Source organism: Leucoraja erinacea, chromosome 19, assembly GCF_028641065.1.
Source record: "Leucoraja erinacea ecotype New England chromosome 19, Leri_hhj_1, whole genome shotgun sequence".
NCBI classification, from domain to species: domain Eukaryota; kingdom Metazoa; phylum Chordata; class Chondrichthyes; order Rajiformes; family Rajidae; genus Leucoraja; species Leucoraja erinaceus.
In genome coordinates this window covers 1,271,837-1,294,187 of record NC_073395.1, presented here as the reverse complement: position 1 = coordinate 1,294,187, position 22,351 = coordinate 1,271,837, and the positions used below count along the sequence as shown (strand labels likewise).

The following is a 22,351-nucleotide window of genomic DNA, read 5'->3' as shown; positions in this document are numbered from 1 at the left end:
TACATGCCAGTACACTATATTATTTGTACATATCTGTGACAGGCTCCTAATCATCCTGTGTCATCAGCGAACTCTTTAAAACATAGTCATTTAAATCTCGCCTTCCCACTCCTGTCCATGTCTGATCCATCTAAGGGCATGAAGGATGTGATGGAAGTTCATTGATTCTGCTTCTGCCTCCTCAAGTGTTGCCTGATTTCCTGAATATCTCCAGGATTTCCAGCATCCAAATACATGTTGTTTGCTGCCACTGTAGATTTATTTCACTGCTGCTTTTCAAGGTGAAGATGTGGTAAGATCACATGGCTGCCTAGCCAACAGTCTGTCTGTCCTTTCCCTCTTTGTGTTTAAGTCATAGTATGTGTTAAATAGTAGTGTTCGATTTTTAGCTTGTTATCCCCAGTGGTTCCCAACGGGGGGGGGGGGGGGGCCCACAGGGGGGCAAAACGTATTCTAATATCAATTGATCTCGACGGAGATGGGTCCAATTTTTTTTTTTCCCGTCCGCACTGCGGTCTAACATCGAGGAGTTGGCGCCCTCTGCTGAAGACCAACGTTTGAGAACTCCACTGCGATCCCCTGCAGACTCACCATCACGGAGCCCGTGATCACTCTGCCAGGGATGGACATCGGAGCAACCATGGGCGCTTGCGGACTTAACATCACGGCGCCCGCAGTCTCTGGTCAGAGAACGACATCGGGAACTCCAAGCCGTGGGAGTTTCGATCGCCCCAATGCGGGAGTTTCGACCGCCAGCTGCGGGAGATTTGATCGCCCCGACAGATGGTTCGACAGCCCCGACCGCGGGAGAAATAAAGAGCAAGGTTGGACTTTATTGCCTTCCATCACAATGAGGAACGTGGGGAATCCACTGTGGTGGATGTTTATGTTAACTTTTATGTAGGTGCTTTTTTCTCATATGGCTGTATGGTAATTCGCATATCACTGTACCTTAATTGGTCCACGTGACAATAAAAGACCTTTGAACCTTTGAAGATCCTTGTACTCTTGTTAATAATGTGTACCATTGTAAGTACTTACCATCCAAAAGAGAGTTCCTGTCGCAAAATCAGCATAATGGTCTATGGTAGATAGCACACTGAATATCAAACAAACCAACACCATCAAGAATCTGTAATTTAAAAAAACATGAACATTGAAAAATTGAAAAGAATTAAAAATCAAAAGTAATATTTGCACAATTATGACCCATCGTTTTTCATTTCACTCATTTTCCTGTTTCGTTTGTTATTTTTCTATATAAATGAATCATTCATCTGCTCAAGATAGACACAAAATACTGGAGTAAATGGAGAGAAGGAATGGGTGACGTTTCGGGCCGAGACCCTTCTTTAATGTCTCCAGAGATGCTGCCTGTCCCGCTGAGTTCTCCAGAGATGCTGCCTATCCTGCTAAGTTACTCCAGATATTTATGTCTATCTTCAGTTTAAACCAGCATCTTCAGTTCCTTCCTCCACATTCATCTGCTCAGATCCACCGAGAACATACTTGAGGTGAGGTGCACAGCAGGCAGCTGATGTGTAGTTACTAGCTTAAGATTAAAAACAAATTAAAACAAACCATTTTCCTTCCACTTCCAGTTTTGTGAACGTCACTAACCCCAACCAGCTGAGCAGGAACATCCATGCATGTGGTTTCTCCACGAGGTGGCATTTAAGCAGAGGCCTCCAGCTACTGAAGCAAGCCAAGAGGAGTCTGCAGGCTCTGGAGGATTGTTGCCGGCGACATGGTAACAGGTCAGAAAGTGGTTGGATTTCACAACACACAACAGGTCAGAAGGACACAAAGTGCTGGAGTAACTCAGCGGGTCAGGGAGCATGTACAGGGAAATAGGACTCAATCAGATCGGATATCTTGGTCAGCATGGAGGAGTTGGGCCGAAGGGCCTGTGTCATGTGCCGTACAATGGGCAGCAGAGTGGGCACTGCTGTAGAGTTATTGCCTCACAGATATACCCGGGTTCTATCCTGACCTCGGGTGCTGTCTGTGAGGAGTTTGCACGTTCTCCCTGTGACCACGTAGGTTTTGTCCGGGTGCTCCGGTTTCCTCCCACATTCCAAAGACGTGCAGATTTGTAGGTGAATTGGCTTCTGTAATTTGTCCCCAGTGTGTAGGGAGTGACTGAGAAAGTGGGATCACACAGAACTAGTGTGATCCAGTGATCGATGGTCGGCATGGCCCCAGTGGGCCGAAGGGCCTGTTTCCACACTGCATCTCTGAACTAAACTAAGACTCCAGATCAATGATACATTTTTTTGCATCTACCAATGAAATTCCAAAAAGGTTAGGTTTTTAAATGTTTATGGAAAATTACACATCGCACATCGACTTTGCACATCGATGGAGCTGATGTGGAAAGGGTCAGCAGCGTGAAGTTCCTAGGACTACATCTGTCTGATGACCTGACGTCCACGGCCAACACCACAGCACTGGTCAAGAGAGCCCAGCAGCGACTACACCCTCTCCGAAGACTACGTAAAGCAGGCCTCCCCACTACACACCTACGGACTTTTTATAGGGGGACAATCGAGAGCACATTGACCTACGGCATCACTTCCTGGTTCGGGAGCTGCAAGGCGTACGAACGGCACCAACTAGACAGGATTGTGAAGACCGCAAGCAGGATTATTGGTGCTCCACTCCCCTTCCTGCTGGACATATACAGGAAGAGATGTATCAACAGAGCCATCTCCATCATCAAAGACCCCTACCACCCATCGCATCACATATTCTCCATCCTGCCATCTGGGAAGAGGTACAGGAGCATTAGCTGCAAAACCAGCAGAATGCTCCTCAGCTTCTTCCCGCAGGCTATAAGACTGCTAAATGGACTTTGCCCCCTGCCAAAGTATCGCGCACCAACCACCAACCTGGACACACTGCAGCAGAGCCACTGTTGTGCCGCTGCCGATCGGAACGCCTGTTGAATGTTTAGTAGAGTGTTTAATTTGTTCATGATACATGTATTTTTATTTCTATTTATTTTTAATGCACACTGAATGGACACTGGTTGAGCAACGTTTTTTTGTTTCCTCTGGGTATGTGAATACTCAGGAAATGACAATAAAAATATACAATACAATACAATACAACAATACAATGTTGATTATACATTTTAATATTGTGATTTAATGCCAACACATCATAGTAATAATGACTTCCTTCCAAATTATATAAAAATTAGTTCAAAAAGCCAATGTATACAAAGCAGCACTTTTAACCTCTGCACTGCCTCAATCCCTGAAGTTTAGCTTTTAAATTAGTCTGTGTTCTTAATTCTAATTTTTCATTAAGGACTAATATAATTATATCTGTAAAATTAATTGTGCACATCTGAAATCTGTTCAGATATTATCATTCCTACGATCAAAATAAAGGCCAAAAATTGCCTTGAATTAATACACAAAATGATTTGCTGAAGAATGCACAGCTTTAAACAAAGACCAGTTGGTTAATTCTTCCCTGACAGGATTATCTTTCCTGATCAAAAGCATGTCAAACCAGATGCCATGGCCAGTAGTTTTAGTGCTTGCATTACTTTCCCCTCTTACTCGATTCAACTGTATCTGAACGTACAGAAGGGTCTAGGATCAGCCTCAGAATAAAGTGCAGGTACACAAAAAAGCTGGAGGAACTCAGCGGGTGCAGCAGCATCTGTGGAGCGAAGGAAATAGGCAATGTTTCGGGCCGAAACCCTTCTTCAAACTAAAAGGACGTGCCTTTAGAATGGAGATGAGGAGGAATTTCTTTAGCCAGAGGGTGGTGAATCTGTGGATTTCATTGCCACAGACGGCTGTGGAGGCCAAATCATTGGGTATTTTTAAAGTGAAGATTGATCAATTCTTCATTAGTAAGGGCAAAGGTTACGGGGAAAAGGCTCGAGAATGGGATTGAGGGAGAAAAAATAGGGCCACCACGGAGGAAAGGTGGGGTAGACTAGATGGGCTGAATTACCTAATACTGCTCTGGTATCCTATGATATCATTGTTAATTACCCAAATCTACACAACGTGGTGGCTGCAATGTAAAATATACATGCCTATTGAAATTGTGTCATTGCCACAACAAAGACACCATTTAAATATTTAGCTACCAGGCTAAATATTTGATATTTGATATTTGATGATATACACAGCAGCTCTGTAACTAGATCACCTGCACATTATGTGTACGTTTGCAAAGTGACAGCAAACAACCTATGCATTCCAAGATTGGGGAGACAAGAGCTTACTCCAATTAAAGTAATGTGGGTCATCTTGGTTCATCTATCAGTCACAGACCATCTGATCATCATCACTACATTTCCTCTTTCTGGGAGCAAGATCTGCAAATTTGGCGACGTCAGATTGCAGAAGTGAATACGTTTCAGATGCGTTTCAGACGTGAGAAGCGTGGGGATGTCCCACAGCCGTGGAGGACCCCAGGGGCAACACCATTATGTGTGATGAACACTCTGTTGTTTTGCCACTTTGAAGCCATGGTCTTCTGGCCTACACTCTCGAATTAATTGTCTAATCATAGAAATCACTAATATTCTATTGCTGATGCAGAAACTCTTTCCTCATAGAGTGGCCCAATATGAATGAACATACAGCTCTCTCCAGCCATTGCACTTCCTCCTGTCTCCAGAATTAATGATATATTTGCTCCTGCAGATGTTAGCCAACTGTGGTGACTACAAGGTTGTGGTTACAGTGACTGGTTGGTTAACAACTGTACTTGGAGCTGCTGTAGAGTTGCTGCCTTTCAATGACAGAGACCCGGGTTCAATCCAGACTACCTACCGATGCAGCCTGTACTGAGTGAGTATGTTCTCCCTGTGGCGCATGGGTTTCCCCCAGGAGATCTCGTTTCATTCAACACTCCAAAGTCAATAGACAATAGGTGCAGGAGTAGGCCATTCGGCCCTTTGAGCCAGCACCGCCATTCAATGTGATCATGGCTGATCATCCCCAATCAGTACCCCGTTCCTGCCTTCTCCCCACATCCCCCGACTCCGCTACTTTTTAAAGAGCCCTATCTAGCTCGCTCTTGAAAGCATCCAGAGAACCGGCCTCCACCGCCCTCTGAGGCAGAGAATTCCAAAGACATGCAGGTGTGTAGGTCAATTGGCTTTGGTAAAATTGTAAATTGTCCCTAGTAGGTAAAATAGTGCTAGTGTATTTGGTGATTGCTGGTCGGAGTGGACTTGGTCAGGCCAAAGGGCCTGTTTCCGCGCTGGATCTCCAAAGTGGTTGCGTATAAATTACTCATCGATGGGTGATGACACAAGACGCAGCTGTTCAATGCAATTCCATAGACAAGGGATATTCACTGTGCAGTTATAATGTGGATAGACAGACGGGTACCCGAGGAGCATTGGGCACAGTCTACAAGAGAGAATGGAGAGAGAACTGCCTTGATCATTGTCAAGCACCCAATGTATTTGTGGGGAAGAGCTGGCCATGGAAGATATGGCAGAGAAGGGTGATTCTACAACTACTTTCCAACCTGGACCAAGGACCAAGGACCAAGGACCAAGGACCAAGGACCAAGGACCAAGGACCAAGGACCAAGGACCAAGAAGGGTTTCGGCTCAAAACGTTGCCTATTTCCTTCGCTCCATAGATGCTGCCTCACCCGATGAGTTTCTCCAGCATTTTTGTCTACCTCCAAATTTCATATAATTCCTTTGCTTCAGCCAAACAAACCAGTGTAAATTAATCATTGTAATATTGCTTAAACCGAGTTGGAGGACAAATCGTGAATCACAATTACCCAAATTGCAGAGAATTGTTGACAGAGCCCAGACCATCACGCAGAGCCACCTCCCTTTCATTGACCCCCATCTACACTTCACGCTGCCTCAGCAAGGCCAGCAGCATCATCAAAGACCAGTCTCACCTCTTCTCTTCCTCTTCTCCCCTTTACCTTCAGGCAAGAGGTACAGAAGTGTGAAAACACACACCTCCAGATTCAGGGGCAGTTTCTTCCCAGCTCTTGTCAGGCAACTGAACCATCCTCTCACCAACTAAAGGGCGGTCCTGACCCCATTTACTTCACTGGAGACCCTCAGACTATCTTTAATCAGACTTTATCTTGCATTACATGGTATTCCCTTTATCCTGTATCTGTACACTGTGGATGGCTGGATTGTAATAATGTATAGTCTTTCCACTGACTGAATAGCACGCAACAGAAAAGCTGTTCACTGCTAATAATAAACCAGACTACAGAATTTCCATGTTGGAATAAGGCACAAAGCTAATACACTGCACAATATTATTGTTACTGCAAGATTCTATACACAGTTACTACCTGTGTGTTGCTGCTACACAACATTCCTCATACATAATCGCAACAATCACAATTGTTGGAAGTACTCGTGAAGATTACAAACAAGATTATCATGTTTCCTTTGTTTACCCTGAGAAACTTGCAATTAAATCAGTCTGAAGAAGGGTTTCGGCCCGAAACGTTGCCTATCTCCTTCGCTCCATAGATGCTGCTGCACCTGATGAGTTTCTCATGCACTTTTGTCTACCTTGCAATGAAATTAGTACCGAAAGGTTTTTCTGTATCTTATTGTATTTTTATCTTTGGGTTTCCAAAAAGAACAGGGGCAACGTTTACAGAGAGACACACAGAGAGAGAGAGAGACAGACAGACAGACAGACAGACAGACAGACAGACAGACAGACAGACAGACAGACAGACAGACAGACAGTGGTGGGGGCCTGGAAAGAGCTGGCAGGGTGGTGTTTCGAGACAAACATGATATTGGCATTTAAAACAGCTTTTAGACAGGCACACGGATATGCAGGGAATGGAGGGATATGGATCACATGAAGACAGAGGAGATTAGTTAAACCTGGCTTCTTCCCAACAACCATCAGGCACTTGAACATTACACAACACTAACCTCAACTATGAACTATGGGCTGTCTTTGGTTGCCCTGAGGACTTTTGTATTTTTCTCCAATAGAATTGCCGTTATTTATTATATTTATATTTTTTTGTTTGTTATATATTATCTATGTGTATTGTGTTATACTGTTGCAGGTGAGAGTTCCATTATTCCATTGTCACAACACAAGACAATGAAGCACTCTTTTAATTCTTCGCATCATGTGTGGCTAAAGGGCTTGTTCCTGTGCTGTTCTATGTTCTAGATATGATGTGTGGATGGTAACTTTATAAAGTTACCATCCACAGCTACAATGTCTGCGGTCTGTGGTCTATAATTCATTACCTACTGAAAGAATAGATATGAATCACTGACTGAGAGTTATTTAAAATAGTAATGAAGGTAATCTTTCAATAGACTTGGAATTCTCATTTGGGAAAACACTGATATTATGCTTCACATTCCTCAATCAACAAGAACATAATATTCAACAATGACAAGGGGAGGCCAGGATTTAAATTGCAGCTGATATATATATATATATATAACTCTGCCACAGAAGGCAGTGGAGGCCAATTCACTGGGTGCTTTCAAGAGAGAGTTAGATATAGCTCTTGGGGCTAACGGAATCAAGGGATATGGGGGAAAAAGCAGGAACAGGGTACTGATTCTGGATGATCAGCCAGTAAGTGTTCGGCATGGACTAGAAGGGCCGAGATGGCCTGTTTCTATGCTGTAATTGTTATATGGTTATATGATCACATTGAATGGCAGTGCTGGCTCGAAGGGCCGAATGGCCTACTCCTGCACCTATTTTCTATGTTTCTATTAGATTTAATTTGTGAAATGCATATTTCTCATATTTTCTTTTCATTTTATCTACCCTAGAAAAATATTTTAACTGATTACAGTATATAAATGAATGTGAAACGTCAGAGAAATGTCTTCTTCATAACCAGATCTCTGTTGACTTAATCCAATGATCCACATTACAAGAGATCTATTTTTTTTAACTACAAAATGTTTACATTTGCAAAATAATGTTGAGTATATTTTCCTGACTTTCTATCCGTGCCAGCAATGGATGCTTTGGGTAATCAAGTTAAACAAATGCAAGCAGCTTATCGAACTTAAAACAGCTGTTATCATCGCCTGATGATAAATACAATACCTTAATGGAGGAAGCAATGTCCATGGATACCAACAAACATCATCAAATATGCTGGACTCTTAAAGTTTGATTTTTGTTCTTCTACGTGGATGAAGTTACTAATTGCAGAATAACTCTCCAGGTAGAAGAACATTTCAAGGTGAATATAACAACTCTGATGAACAACTGAGTATAGAAATCACACAAATGATCAGTCAGAATTTTTTGGGGTCCCCCTCATACTGTGAGGGAGTTCGTCTTCACAGTTCATGGTAGGATTTTCATTCTCACCAGCAGTTTGTAGAGTTTGGCTTCCCCTCAATCCTACAGCCCCTCTCTCCATCATCGCTGCAGCATGCTATGCATCCATTCATTCATTCATTCATTCATTCATTCATTCATCCATTCAGCAGCAAGTAACAATCAAATGTACCTGGAGGAATGGCCTCATGTCGAGTTGGCAATTTTGGATCCTCCCATAATGTTTGCATCTGCCACCTTATACTCCAACAACTGAGAATGTAGGTATATTATTGCCACATGTACTGAGGTACAGTGAAAAGTGTTGCTTTGCATGCTATCCAAACAGGTCTGATAATACTATATGTAAAAACAATTAAGCCAAACTCGAGTACAATAGGTGGAGCAAAGGGGAAGATACAGAGTGTAGAATATAGTTCTCAGCATTGTAGTGCATTAGTTCCACAGACAAAGTCCAATGTCCGCAATGGGGTTGAGGAGAATCTCAGTTTATGGAAGAAATCTGATAGGATGTCAGGTGAAGCGCAACATTACACAAGGAAACCTGGTCAGTTTGTTCTGTTAACCTCACAATTGAAAAGATAGATCTTTATGCAATTTGCATTAACTGTGTTGGAGTGGCCAATAGTATAGATAGGAAAAGTCCAGAGGGATATGGGATAAATGGGGATGAATGGGACTAATTTAGATGGGTCACCTTGGTCCACATGGGTGAGTTGCCTGTTTCTGTGCTGTACAACTATGACTGATTTAATATAGAAAAATGCTCAGTAATTCCTAGTCAAGATTCAAGTCAAGATAATGATCACGTACTGACAACAGAATAATGAAATTCTTACACAACAGGCAGCACAACAGGCCTGTAAACATAGATATAGATAATATATAAGCAAAAATCCAATAAACTAATAACCGCAATACTCGTGCAGAAAACCCCAAGTCCTTAGTCCACAGAAGTTTGCGATGATTATTGTTAATTCTCATTTTATTCTTAAAACAATTTTCATACTAGTCTGAATGAGCCTGAAGAAGGGTCTTGACCTGAAACGTCACCCATTCCTTCTCTCCAGAAATGCTGCCTGTCCCGCTGAGTTACTCCAGCTTTTTGTGTCTATCTTTAGTCTGAATGATCGACTGAAAGATTGGCTTTCACTCAACCACAGAGCTTCTAGATTTCATGTCCATTGATCAATATATTTAATCAATAGTGCAAACAATTATATACAAACGTGTAACACCAAAGTGCTTCCTGCAGATGCCGGCTGCAATGGATTTTCCATATAATCCCAGCAGTTTCAATTACAATTCTTTGTGTAGGTGAAGGTGATTTTTCACATCGACTTTCAGGTAATTAAATTACAGATATCCTAAGTATGACCAGCAATATTAAAATTAACAAAATGATACATGCAAAACTAAAAGCAGATGAACAACCAGCTGGGAACTTCCCCGACTGCTGGTAAATCTGACTGCCATCATTGTTCATCGGTGTTTCATAACTCTGCACACCTCCAACACAAAATAAGCTCTTGGACAGAGGTGTCAATATCAGAGTTAATAATCCAACTCAATTTCACACAAAAAAGTCTGCTTCATTTCCTGATTTACATAACTCCCCTTTATGGTTATTGCAGATTGTGCTGGCACAAATTTAACTTATTCAGGAGTAGGGAATAAAAAAAGGTAAACATTCTAATGCAAGCCCAACAACTTTAAGGGCCTGCCCGACTTGGCCATTTTTGTTGCCGCTGGATTTCGAAATGTTCAAAACCTTTTGGCGACACTGATCTGACACAGAAAAAATAAATCGCCAAGCGTGACAGGCAATTTACTAATGCACAACTGGAGATGGGCTCCCATCATGATATGTGCCTACTTAATGGAAGAGAGAATGAGATTTTATGTGAAATGCCCAACCCTCATCGATCACCTTCGTCACCTCCTCAAAATGCTCAATCAAGTTAGTAAATCGATAATGTTTTATTATTAATGTTTTATGTGTCATTTGTAACTGTCACTATATCATGTTGTCACTTGCGGGCGGAGCACCAAAGCAATTTTCTTGTATGTGAATACTTGGCCAATAAACGTATTCATTCATTAAAACACAATCTCTGGCAGGCAAAGCCACAGAATGTCACTAATTAACCCATTCTCTTCCAAATGCAACCTAGCAGCCCATGGCAGTCAGTGGATATTATGTAAGGCATTGATAGACCAGTTCTTGATTACAACGGTGTCAAGGGTTATGGGGAGAAGGCAGGAAAATGGGATTAGGAGGCAGAGATCAGCCGTGATTGAATGGCGGAGTGGACTTGATGGGCCGAATGGCCTAATGCTACTTCCTATAACTTGTGACCTTGCCTTTGGAATATACAAATAAAATAATAATAACAATAATTTTATTTATAGAGCACTTTAAAAACAAACATAGCTGCAACAAAGTGCTGTACATCACTAATCATTGACAAAATACACACCAAAAATAACAATCAAAAGAAATAGTAGGAAAAGACATGTAAAATAAAGAAACATCAAAAACACCACAAACAGAAGCAAAGCCTCAGGCATGGTCAAAAGCCAGGGAGTACAAATGTGTTTTAACACTGGATTTGAAGATGGACAGTGAGGGGGCCTGTCTGATGTACAACGGCAGGGTGTTCCAGAGTGCCGGAGCAGCAACAGAGAAGGCTCTATCCCCTCTGAGCCTCCGACTAGACCTCGGTACCTCCAGGAGCAGCTGACCAGCTGACCTGAGGGACCGGGCAGGAGCGTATGGGTGGAGCAGCTCAGAGAGGTAAGGCGGGGCGAGCCCATTCAGAGATTTAAAAACAAATAACAGTATCTTAAAATGAACTCGAAAGTGCATTGGGAGCCAGTGTAGGGAGGCCAGAATTGGCGATATGTGCTCCCTCTTTCGAGTAAAAGGTGGCTAATGGAAGAGAGAGAAGGATGAACTACACAGACAATACCAGAGGTGAGAATGGAATCAAACTCACCTACCCTGTGACACAGCAACTCGACTGGTTGTATCAGTGAGCAGAATGTCAACAAGCCCTGTTATCCAGTGAAGATGTGTACTATCGAATACGGGGCATGTGGCGGGGATTGGCAGGAGATGGCACGGGAGAGGAAATGGAGAAAAATATTTTTTAAAGGAAATTGAATGCATAAAAATATATTCTTCAGAGAGAGACCTGTTGCTGCAGAGCAAGCCCCATAGCACACGTCACCAAAGTGGTGGAAACAATAAATAATAGGGCTTCAACACAGTTTTATAAACTCCTGTGAAAGAGTGAATGGTGTTGACATCAAGGCAACAATCTGCCCTGATGTCAACACTGTTCTTGTACAGAGGCAAGGGGGAGAATATAGCATTATCTATTGGAAGATAGAGGAAATCTCAGATAAGTAATGAAATGCCCCAAATAGCAAATAGCATAAAGGGTTGTATCTGAATGATGCTGGGGAATACATGAATGGATCATTCATCAATTCACATCAATCACAACAAGCGCTTGGCCCAGTCAAGTCGCGACACCGAACACATACAGAGCTCACTGCCCACCCCCCAATACACTTACTGCCCCCCCCCCCCCCAATACACTTACTGCCCCCCCCCAATACACACTTACTGCCCCCCCCAATACACTTACTGCCCCCCAATACACAGCTCACTGCCCACCCCCCCCCCCCAATACACTTACTGCCCCCCCCACACCAATACACTTACTACCCCCCCCCCCCCAATACACTTACTGCCCCCCCCAATACACTTACTGCCCCCCAATACACAGCTCACTGCCCCCCCCCCCCCCCCCAATACACTCATTGCCCCCCCAATACAGAGCTCACTGCCCCAATACACTTACTGCCCCAACCCCCCAATACTGAAGAAGGATTTCGGCCTGAAACGTTGCCTATTTCCTTCGCTCCATAGATGCTGCTGCACCCGCTGAGTTTCTCCAGCATTTTTGTCTGCCCCCAATACATTAATTGTCCCCACAATACACTTACTGCCCCCCCCCCCACCCCAATACACTTACTGCCCCCCTCCCAATACACAGCTCACTGCCCCCCAATACATACTCTGCGCCCCCCCCCCCCCCCCCCGCCCAAATCCTGAGTGCTTATAGTGGTGTACTGGAAACTATATAAAAAAATGAATTTCATTGTAGCTCGGTCGGTCCATGTAGGAAATAAAGTACCATACCATAAATCCCCAACTCACTGCCCCACTCACTCTCCCAAAACCCAGATTCTCTGCCCCTACTCACTCCCCAAATCAATGCCAGGCTCCACTGATGCCCCACAAGGAAGGTGTCTTATCCTTCTATTCTAGTCCAAACGTAGACACAATGATGAAGAAATGCCTGTACTTCCTTGAGGATGGAGGAGATCAGGTATGTGGATGAAGTTCCACAGGTCTACAGTAGAGTGTATATTGACGGGTTATATCACGGCGCGGTTCGGCAACAAGACTGCCCAGGAATGAAGGAGATTATAGAGAGTGGTGGACACTGCCTAGTCCATCACGGGTTCAACTCCCCACTATGAAGGGATCTGTCTATAGGAGGTGTGCCTCAAAAACACAGCCGATATCCACCCCCCTCTCATTTCACCACTGCCATTGGTCGGTACAGGAGTCTGAAAACAGTAACTGGAGGATTCCCACACAGTTACAGAGAGAACATGCAAACTCCACACAGACAAAGGACATTTATTGTCACATACACCAAATGGTGCAGCGAAATTTGAGTTGCCATTGCAGCGCACCGATAAAAATAAAACACAACATTAAAGAATTTGACATAAAACATAAAAACTTCCCCCCACGATGGCTCCCACTGTGAGGGAAGGCAGCAAAGTCCAGTCCTCTTCCTCTTGTTCACCCGTAGTCGCGGCCTATTGAGGCCTCCACAGTCGGCACGACGATATTACAGGCCCTCTTGCCGGATGATGGACCTCCAGCGTCGGGAGAACACTCGCAGTGGCGTGGAGTGTCTGGAACGGCCCGCGGCTCCCATAGTCCACAGGCTGCGCTGGTCAGAGCTATGACAAGGGTGACCTTGAGGAGAGATCCCAGGCTACGCGGTGTTTAAAATCAGCGCTGGACGCTCCGTGACCACAGCTCCGCGATGTTGGTGTCAGCGGTCCCAGCACTCCGGAGCTTACCGCACGGTGACCCGGGTAAGGCATCGCCCTCTCCGCGATGGTGCCTCAGCGCTGTGTCGCGGCTGAAGCCGACATTCTGGCCGGTCCCGGCAGGAAACGCCGCTCCAGTCCCGTTGGTAGGCTGCGAGTAGAGGGCGAACATGCAGCTCATAGAAACATAGACAATAGGTGCAGGAGTAGGCCATTCGGCCCATCGAGCCTGCACCACCATTCAATATGATCATGGTTGATCATCCAACTCAGTATCCCGTACCTGCCTTCTCTCCATACCCCCTGATCCCTTTAGCCACAAGGGCCACATCTAACTCCCTCTTAAATATAGCCAATGAACTGTGGCCTCAACTACCTTCTGTGGCAGAGAATTCCGCAGATTCACCACTCTCTGTGTGAAAAATGTTTTTCTCATCTCGGTCCTATAAGACTTCCCCCTTATCCTTAAAAGGCTCGGAGTAAAGACGCATCTCCCACCAGGTAGGGGCTGAGAAAAACAGTTTCAGTTTCATCCCCCCCCCCCCCCCCCCCCCCCACATAAAAAGACTAGATGACCTCCAAGACAAAACTTTTAACTCACTAAAAATAAGAAAAAAGGGTGAAAAGACGAACAGCTGCAGGCAGGGCAGCCATACTCGATGGCACCCCTACTCGAAATCTGGTTTAGAGGGCACCCTACCTACATCAGGATCAAGCCCAGGTCTCTGGCGATGTGCGTATGCAACTCTACTAGCTGTGCCGCCCCAGAGTGTGTTTTATCCACAACATGATCTGCAGCGATTGAACAATACGTCTACTATTTGGAAAGGCAAAGGAAGGTGGTGCATTGGAACAAATATCCCATTTCCCATCAAGTCACTGAAACCATAACTACTTTTTTGTTCTTTGCCAACTAGTCAAAATAATAACTTCCTCCCTGGCAGTACTATGGGAGTACCTACAACACAGCCTTACATCAGCTCAAGGATTCAACTCACCACGAGTCTCTCTAAGAGTAATAAGGGATGGGCAACAAATACTGGTCTAGCTAGTGACATCTACATTCCACCAGATGACAGAAAACCAATAGTGATTTACTGTGTGAAACAGACAGTGTTTGCCGATCTAACAATTTAAGGTGGAACTGCTAAATCGATAAGTGACCCAGTATGCTTGGACTGCCAAATAACACTTGCAACACTAGAATAGGGGTCTGGGAATCAGAATTGGTTTAAGAAGGAACTGCAGATGCTGGAATATCGAAGGTAGACAAAAAAAATGCTGGAGAAACTCAGCGGGTGCAGCAGCATCTATGGAGCGAAGGAAATAGGCAACGTTTCGGGCCAAAACCCTTCTTCAGACTTCAGAGTGGGCAGTTTGGTCTTTTCTTTCAGCTTTTCAACTTATAACAGGTGGAAAGCTCCAAGGATCGGTACTTGGTCCTGCAACCATTTGTGTAGGATGCCTGAATTTCAGGTTTTGGCGAAGTATTAGATGATTGATGACGAAAAGCTGGCATGGAAAAAATAAACTTTGGGATGGATGCAATGGGATATGGATCAGTTAGCAGATGTTAAGAAATACATACATTTAGGCTGTTTTTATTAAATAAGAAGGGAATAAATGTTGATATTCAAAGGATACATCTAAAGATCAGACAAGGCTGTCATGTACTAGGTGCAGAAGGAAGATGGATGATCAACAATAGCTGGCAACGTTTTGCAAAGGGACCGTAAGTACTAAAGTAAGAAAGCCCTGCTGCAACTGTGTACCACTTGGCTCAGACTACACATCAGGGCCTGTCTGAAGTTTGTCGTACAGAGATACAGCGCGGAAACAGGCCCTTCGGCCCACCGAGTCTGCGCCCACCAGCAATCTACACACACTAACACTATCCTACACACACTGGGGACAATTTACATTTATACCAAGCCAATTAATCTACAAACCTGTACGTCTTTAGAGTGTGGGAGGAAACCCAAGATCTCAGAGAAAACCCACGCAGGTCACGGGGAGAACGTACAAACTCTGTACCGACAGCACCCGTAGTCAGGATTGAACCCGGGTCTCTGCCGCTGTGCCTTGCTCAGGAATGGATGTACCAGGAATGGATGAAACATTGGTGAATGGAGATTGGTAGAAAGATCTACTATAGTCTGGAATTTAGCATAAGCATTGTTTATGTTCTGATTCAACGTATCAGTTCCCCAAACTTCTATATTGTCACAAAATGTTGTAATCTTTAGCTCTTTGCCTCAGTTTAAGAGATACATGGACAGTGACCTAAAACAGAAAGGGATAATCCCGTAGAATATGTGGAAGAAGGAACTGCAGATGCTGATTTACACTGAAGATAGACACAAAATGCTGGAGTAACTCAGCAGGACAGGAGAGAAGGAATGGGTGACCCAGGTGTGCTCCTATATATCGACGAGACCAAGCGCAGGCTCGGCGATCGTTTCGCTGAACACCTCTGCTCAGTTTGCCTAAACCTACCTGATATCTCGGTTGCTAAACGCTTTAACGCCCCCTCCCATTCCCACACTGACCTTTGTGTCCTGGACCTCCTCCATTGTCAGAGTGAGGCCCAGCTCAAGTTTGAGAAACAGCATCTCATATTTCACTTGGGCAGCTTACACCCCAGCGGTATGAATATTGGCCTCCAACTTCAAGTAACCTTTCCTTTCCCTCTCTCCCCATTCCTCCCCCTTTCCATTTCTCCGACCAGTCTGACTGTCTCTATGATTACATTGTATCTCTGTTTGTTTTGTTGTCACCTTATCCGAGCTAACAATGGTCTATTCTACATTTTCCATGATCTGCTTCTCTTTTGATCTCTTACACTTCCTTATCTCTGTAACTCCCTCTCCACAGACGCTCAGCCCGAATAAGGTCTCGACCCACAACGCCACCCATTCATTCTTTCCAGAGATGCTGCCAGCATCCTGTGTCTAAACCAGTAGAATAAACTGTGTTGAATTCATCAATATCACATCAGCTGTAAAAGTAACAAAAGTAAACGTTCCCAATGTTGGGCGAGTCCAGAACCAGGGGCCACACAGTCTTAGAATAAAGGGGAGGTCATTTAAGACTGAGGTGAGAAAAAACTTTTTCACCCAGAGAGTTGTGAATTTATGGAATTCCCTGCCACAGAGGGCAGTGGAGGCCAAGTCACTGGATGGATTTAAGAGAGAGTTAGATAGAGCTCTAGGAGTCAAGGGATATGGGGAGAAGGCAGGCACGGGTTATTGATAGGGGACGATCAACCATGATCACAATGAATGGTGGTGCTGGCTCGAAGGGCCGAATGGCCTCCTCCTGCACCTATTTTCTATGTCTATGTCTAACAGGAATAAGAGAGGAAGTGATCAGGTGTGAAGTTCATTTTAGTTTGTAGACATTGCGATAGTGTTCAAGCAATCATTTGGTTGTCAGTTTGTCAACAACTGTCTGCATAACCAATAAATCATTTTCTTTTAAAAGCAGTTTTTAAATGACTGGTGTACAGGGAGGAACTGCAGATGTCAAACTGAAGACAGACACAAAAGGCTGGTGTAACTCAGCGGGTCAGGCAGCACCTCTGGCGATAAGGAATAGTTTCGGGTCGAGACCCTTCTTCAGACTGAGAGTCGGTGGGCAGGGGAACAATTTGAATTGGATTAGTATTGTCACATGCACAGATATAGTGAAAATAAGCAAAGAATGGAAACCTTGTTTCCGCATGTATTGCACCACTTTTTCAATTTTAAGGTTACACACAGAGCTAGTTCATGCCTCTCCAGTAAATAACCAAACAATAAGGATCAGACCATTCCAAATGCCCAGTCTCCAAGTAGGTTTAAACCAGCATCTGTAGTTCCTTCCTTCACCCTCCCGTCACCTCCATTGGCCAAAGTGTCTACAGAAGGAATAGCCACTGGATCAGCCACCAACTGGCCAACATTGTCCTCTTTCAAGCGGCTAGCTTTCACAGTTTTAGATCAATTATCATGGCTAATGCAAAAATTATGTTCATTTGTTTCATTTAGAGAAACAGCATAGAAACAGGCCCTTCGGCCCACCGAGTCAACACTGACGATCGATCACCCGTTCACACTAGTTACATAGAATATTGATAGGGGACGATCAGCCATGATCACAATGAATGGCGGTGCTGGCTCAAAGGGCCGAATGGCCTCTTCCTGCACCTATTTTCTATATCTATGTCTAACAGGAATAAAAGAGGAAGTGATCAGGTGTTCTATCTCATCCACTCCCTACACACTATTGGCAATTTACAGAAGCCAATTAATCTGGAGTTGCACCTTCAGGAGGTGCAACTCCAGAGCCAACAATATCATGAGAGACCCCTTCCACCCCTGCAACGGACTGTTCCAGCTGCTACGGTCAGGCAAACGCCTCCGTTGCCATGCGGTGAGAACGGAGAGGTTGAGAAGGAGTTTCTTCCTAGAGGCCATTCGGACTGTAAACGGCTATCTCACCAGGGACTAACTCTACTGAACGTTTTTCCTTCCATTATTTATTATGTAAAAGAATATGTGTGTTATGATTGTGTTTATAGTTTGTTTGGTTGTTTGGTTGTTTGTCTTTTGCACAAAAGTCCGCGAGCATTGCCACTTTCATTTCACTGCACATCTCGTATGTGTATGTGACAAATAAAACTTGACTTGACTTGACTTAACCTATAAACCTGCACGTCTTTGAGATGTGGGAGGAAACCGGAGCACCCGGACAAAATCCACGCGGTCACTGGGAGCACGTACAAACTCCACACAGACAGCACCCGCGGTCAGGATCGAACCCGGATCTATTTCACTGCCAAACCGTGCCGCCCCACACCCACTTTTTAAGATGCACAATTCAAAATAAAAATCTATGTCGAATATGTTCCAATTACGTGTCATTGCGTGAGAGGTTTTTTGGAAAAGAGATCAGGTCAGTTCAGAACCGAACTTCAAAAACTAATCGAATGGAGTTTTTCCGAACACATTTCAAACCAAGAATGTATTAATTTACACATTGGTCTGGATCACAACTGTCTGTTTCATATGACACGAGCTGTTACACAATCACGGACATTTCCATGTCATCATTACATGTTGGACACACGTTTGCCGAACTTTTATTCCCTTTACACGGCGCGTGTGTCCTTTGGAAATAATAATTATATGGGATGGATAAACTTCATAATAAAGCGCCAGAGAAAGGTCCCAGTGCTCATTTGGTCGATGATACAAATTCTGGTTCTCAAACGAAACACTTCCCCGAGTAGACAAAAATGCTGGAGAAACTCAGCGGGTGCAGCAGCATCTATGGAGCGAAGGAAATGGGCAACGTTTTGGGCCGAAACCCCAAAGGAAATAGGCAACGTTACCAAGGGTTTCGGCCCGAAACGTTACCTATTTCCATCGCTCCACAGATGCTGCTGCCCCCGCTGAGTTCCTCCAGCACTTTTTCTCTACCTTCGATTTTCCAGCATCTGCAGTTCCTTCTTCAACACTTCTCCGAATAGATTCAGACATTTATTTTCGAGATTCAGACATTTACTTGCAGAACAAGCTTATAACGAATATACAAGCTTATAAGCCAATGATCATACTGAATGCATCTATTTGCACCTATTTTCTATGTCTCTATGTGTTATCTATGCGTGTTATCAAGTGAAAGTGGAACGGATTTTATGCACAAGTGAGTGTTATCAAGTCAAACGTGTAGGAAAGGAAGTGGGTTTGAACCGTAGGTAGACACAAAAAGCTGGAGTAACTCAGCGGGACAGGCAGGATCTCTGAAACATCACCCATCCCTTCTCTCCAGAGATGCTGCCTGTCCCGCTGAGTTTCTCCAGCACTCTTGTCTACTCGGGGAAGTGTTTCGTTTGAGAACCAGAATTTGTATAATCGACCAAATGAGCACTGGGACCTTTTCTCTGGCGCTTTATTATGAAGTTTATCCATCCCATATAATTATTTGTTTAAGAAGGAACTGGAACAGATTTTTTTGCGTTTTTGACGCTGGAAAATAGAAGGTAGACAAAAAATAGAAGGTCTGAAGAAGGGTTTCGTCCCGAAACGTTGCCTATTTCCTTCGCTCCACAGATGCTGCTGCACCCGCTGAGTTTCTCCAGCACTTTTGTCTACCTTCGATTTTCCAGCATCTGCGGTTCCTTCTTAAACAGGTAGACAAAAATGCTGGAGAAACTCAGTGGGTGGAGCGAAGGAAAAAGACAACGTTTCGGGTCGAGACCCTTCTTCAGAGTTTTGTGTCAATCTTCTTGTTGAATCAAACAGTAAAGTTGGCGGTAAAGAGCGGGGCACACTCACACGGAGAAGTGGTACGAGAAACATTTCCAGCCGCTGGGTCTCTCGAGGAAGTTGTAGACGTCTCCCTGTAGGCTGGTCCTGGCGAGGTTGGGGCGGTAGAAGTGGACGGGTGGGCTGGCGGCGCTGCCGGGGATGCCCGCACCATTGTACACCGTGGCCGCGTCCTGAGCCGGGGACAAGAGCGGACTGTCAGAGCCGAGCCGAGCCGGGCCGGGCACCGCGGGCAGCCGCGCCACACTCACCTGCTCCTGGAGGCAGTCCATGGGCACCTGGTCCGCTGCTTCATCGCTGCAGTATCTCATGCCGGCTGGCCCGTCCTGTCCTGTCTGCTTCTCAATCCATGGGCAAGACGGAGTGGACTCTCCACACACACACACAGTGGGTCAGCGCTGCGGGACACAGTGAGACAGAGGACAAGATGAGAAACAGATGCCGCTCGCTGATCACACGAGCAAAGCGGCAAAGGTCACACAGAGAGAGAGGGCAGCTGCTGCCATATGGACCGCAATCAGATCGAACCTTAATCCGCGCCAAAGGGCAGCGCGGGCGGGCGTCAGGCGCTGATCCCCATCCTACACATGATCATCATTCACGGCCACCAGGTGTTTCTCATCCACCTCCCTGTGTGTGTGTGTGTCTGTGTCACCAACTATTCCAACTTGTGGCAGCGGCGGCGGCACCGTTACTTGTTTTACATTCACCTGCAGCGGCTCGTGCACGTGTAGTCCCGGGGGCGCGCGCCTGCTGGCGGCGGGAACGCGCGCACGCCCTCGCGCTCCGGAATATGGGCAACGCACCTGTCACACACACACACCTGTCACACACACACACACCTGTCACACACACACACACACCTGTCACACACACACGTCACACACACACACCTGTCACACACACACGTCACACACACACACCTGTCACACACACACACACCTGTCACACACACACACCTGTCACACACACACACGTCACACACACACACTCACACACCCACACACGTCACACACACACACACCTGTCACACACACACACACACACACACACCTGTCACACACACACACACCTGTCACACACACACACTGTCACACACCACACACACCTGTCACACACACACACACACTGTCACACACACACACGTCACACACATACACACACACACACACGTCACACACACACACACCTGTCACACACACCTGTCACACACACACACACCTGTCACACACACACACACACCCTCTGTCTCACACACACACACGGTGTCACACACACACTGTGTCTCACACACACACTCACACACACATACACTGTCTCACACACACACACACACACACACTGTCTCACTCACACACACACTGTCACACACACACACCTGTCACACACACACACCTGTCACACACACACACCTGTCACACACCTGCCACACACACACACACCTGTCACACATAAAAAAACAATAGTTCAGAAAGACAAATTCAATGACCCCAGTTCTATGTAGTTCAGAGCTTATTGGAGGTTGTCGTGTTTAATAACCTGATGGCTGTGGCTAAGGTGGCTTGGGTCTCTGATGATGCTGGCTGCATTCTTCAGGAACCACCGTTCAATGACCTCCATGAAATTAAACCTCAGTTCCAGCTGTGTTTTACTGCAACTCCACTTTTGCTCTCCATGTCACGGCACTTGTATCAGACACCTGTACTTGGTGATGAATGTTGGTATGAGACGTGTCTAGATGTTCCTTTTTTGAACCTTCTGGGCGGCCATCCACCTTTTACTGTGGGAAGTCTGTCTCATTGTGGGAAGACCATCGTCTACTTCCTGCATACCACGATTCTGTAAGCCCAACAGAGAATCCAAAAGCCTCTGAAGCGTAGAAAAGAGCACAGGTTCAAGCTGCTGCAGGTAATTCTTGCACACATAGGCCTCAGTGACATGAACTGCCCTGTATGTCCCCACCTGGGATAAACTGCACGCTATGGTTTGCACCTGTCACTTCGTTCTAATTAGAGATGTAAAATAAACTCCTTAGATAGAAGAAATAATTTGTATAATGATGATGTGTCTTGTCAAACAGGTGACTCCTATTTTTTTGCCCTCCATATTCGAAACAAATTAACTGCTGTTAAATTATTTACACACAAAGATAAGAAACATAGAAACATAGAATTAGGTGCAGGAGTAGAGGCCATTCGGCCCTTCGAGCCTGCACCATTCGCCATTCAATATGATCATGGCTGATCATCCAACTCAGTATCCCGTACCTGCCTTCTCTCCATACCCCCTGATCACCTTAGCCACCAGGGCCACATCTAACTCCCTCTTAAATATAGCCAATGAACTGTGTGGCCTCGACTACCCTCTGCGGCAGAGAGTTCCAGAGATTCACCACTCTCTGTGTGAAAAAAAGTTCTTCTCATCTCGGTTTTAAAGGATTTCCCCCTTATCCTTAAGCTGTGACATGAACTTGCCCTGGACTTCCCCAACATCGGGAACAATCTTCCTGCATGTAGCCTGTCCAACCCCTTAAGAATTTTGTAAGTTTCTATAAGATCCCCTCTCAATCTCCTAAAT

General features: G+C 45.1%; 1 protein-coding gene across 1 annotated transcript in view; it reads right to left on the bottom strand.

Moving 5' to 3' along the window:
• kcnq1.2 (potassium voltage-gated channel, KQT-like subfamily, member 1.2) overlaps positions 1–20,150 on the bottom strand; it is a 67,080-nt gene extending 46,930 nt beyond the window's left edge. Inside the window, exons 1-3 of the mRNA XM_055650887.1 lie at positions 20,026–20,150; positions 19,784–19,947; positions 1,042–1,132 (exon numbers count right to left, since the gene is read on the bottom strand). Of these exons, the coding sequence (XP_055506862.1) occupies positions 1,042–1,132; positions 19,784–19,947; positions 20,026–20,085 (315 nt within the window). The 5' untranslated portion in view covers positions 20,086–20,150. The remainder of the gene's footprint in view (positions 1–1,041; positions 1,133–19,783; positions 19,948–20,025) is intronic.
• Between the last annotated feature and the right edge of the window lie 2,201 nt (positions 20,151–22,351).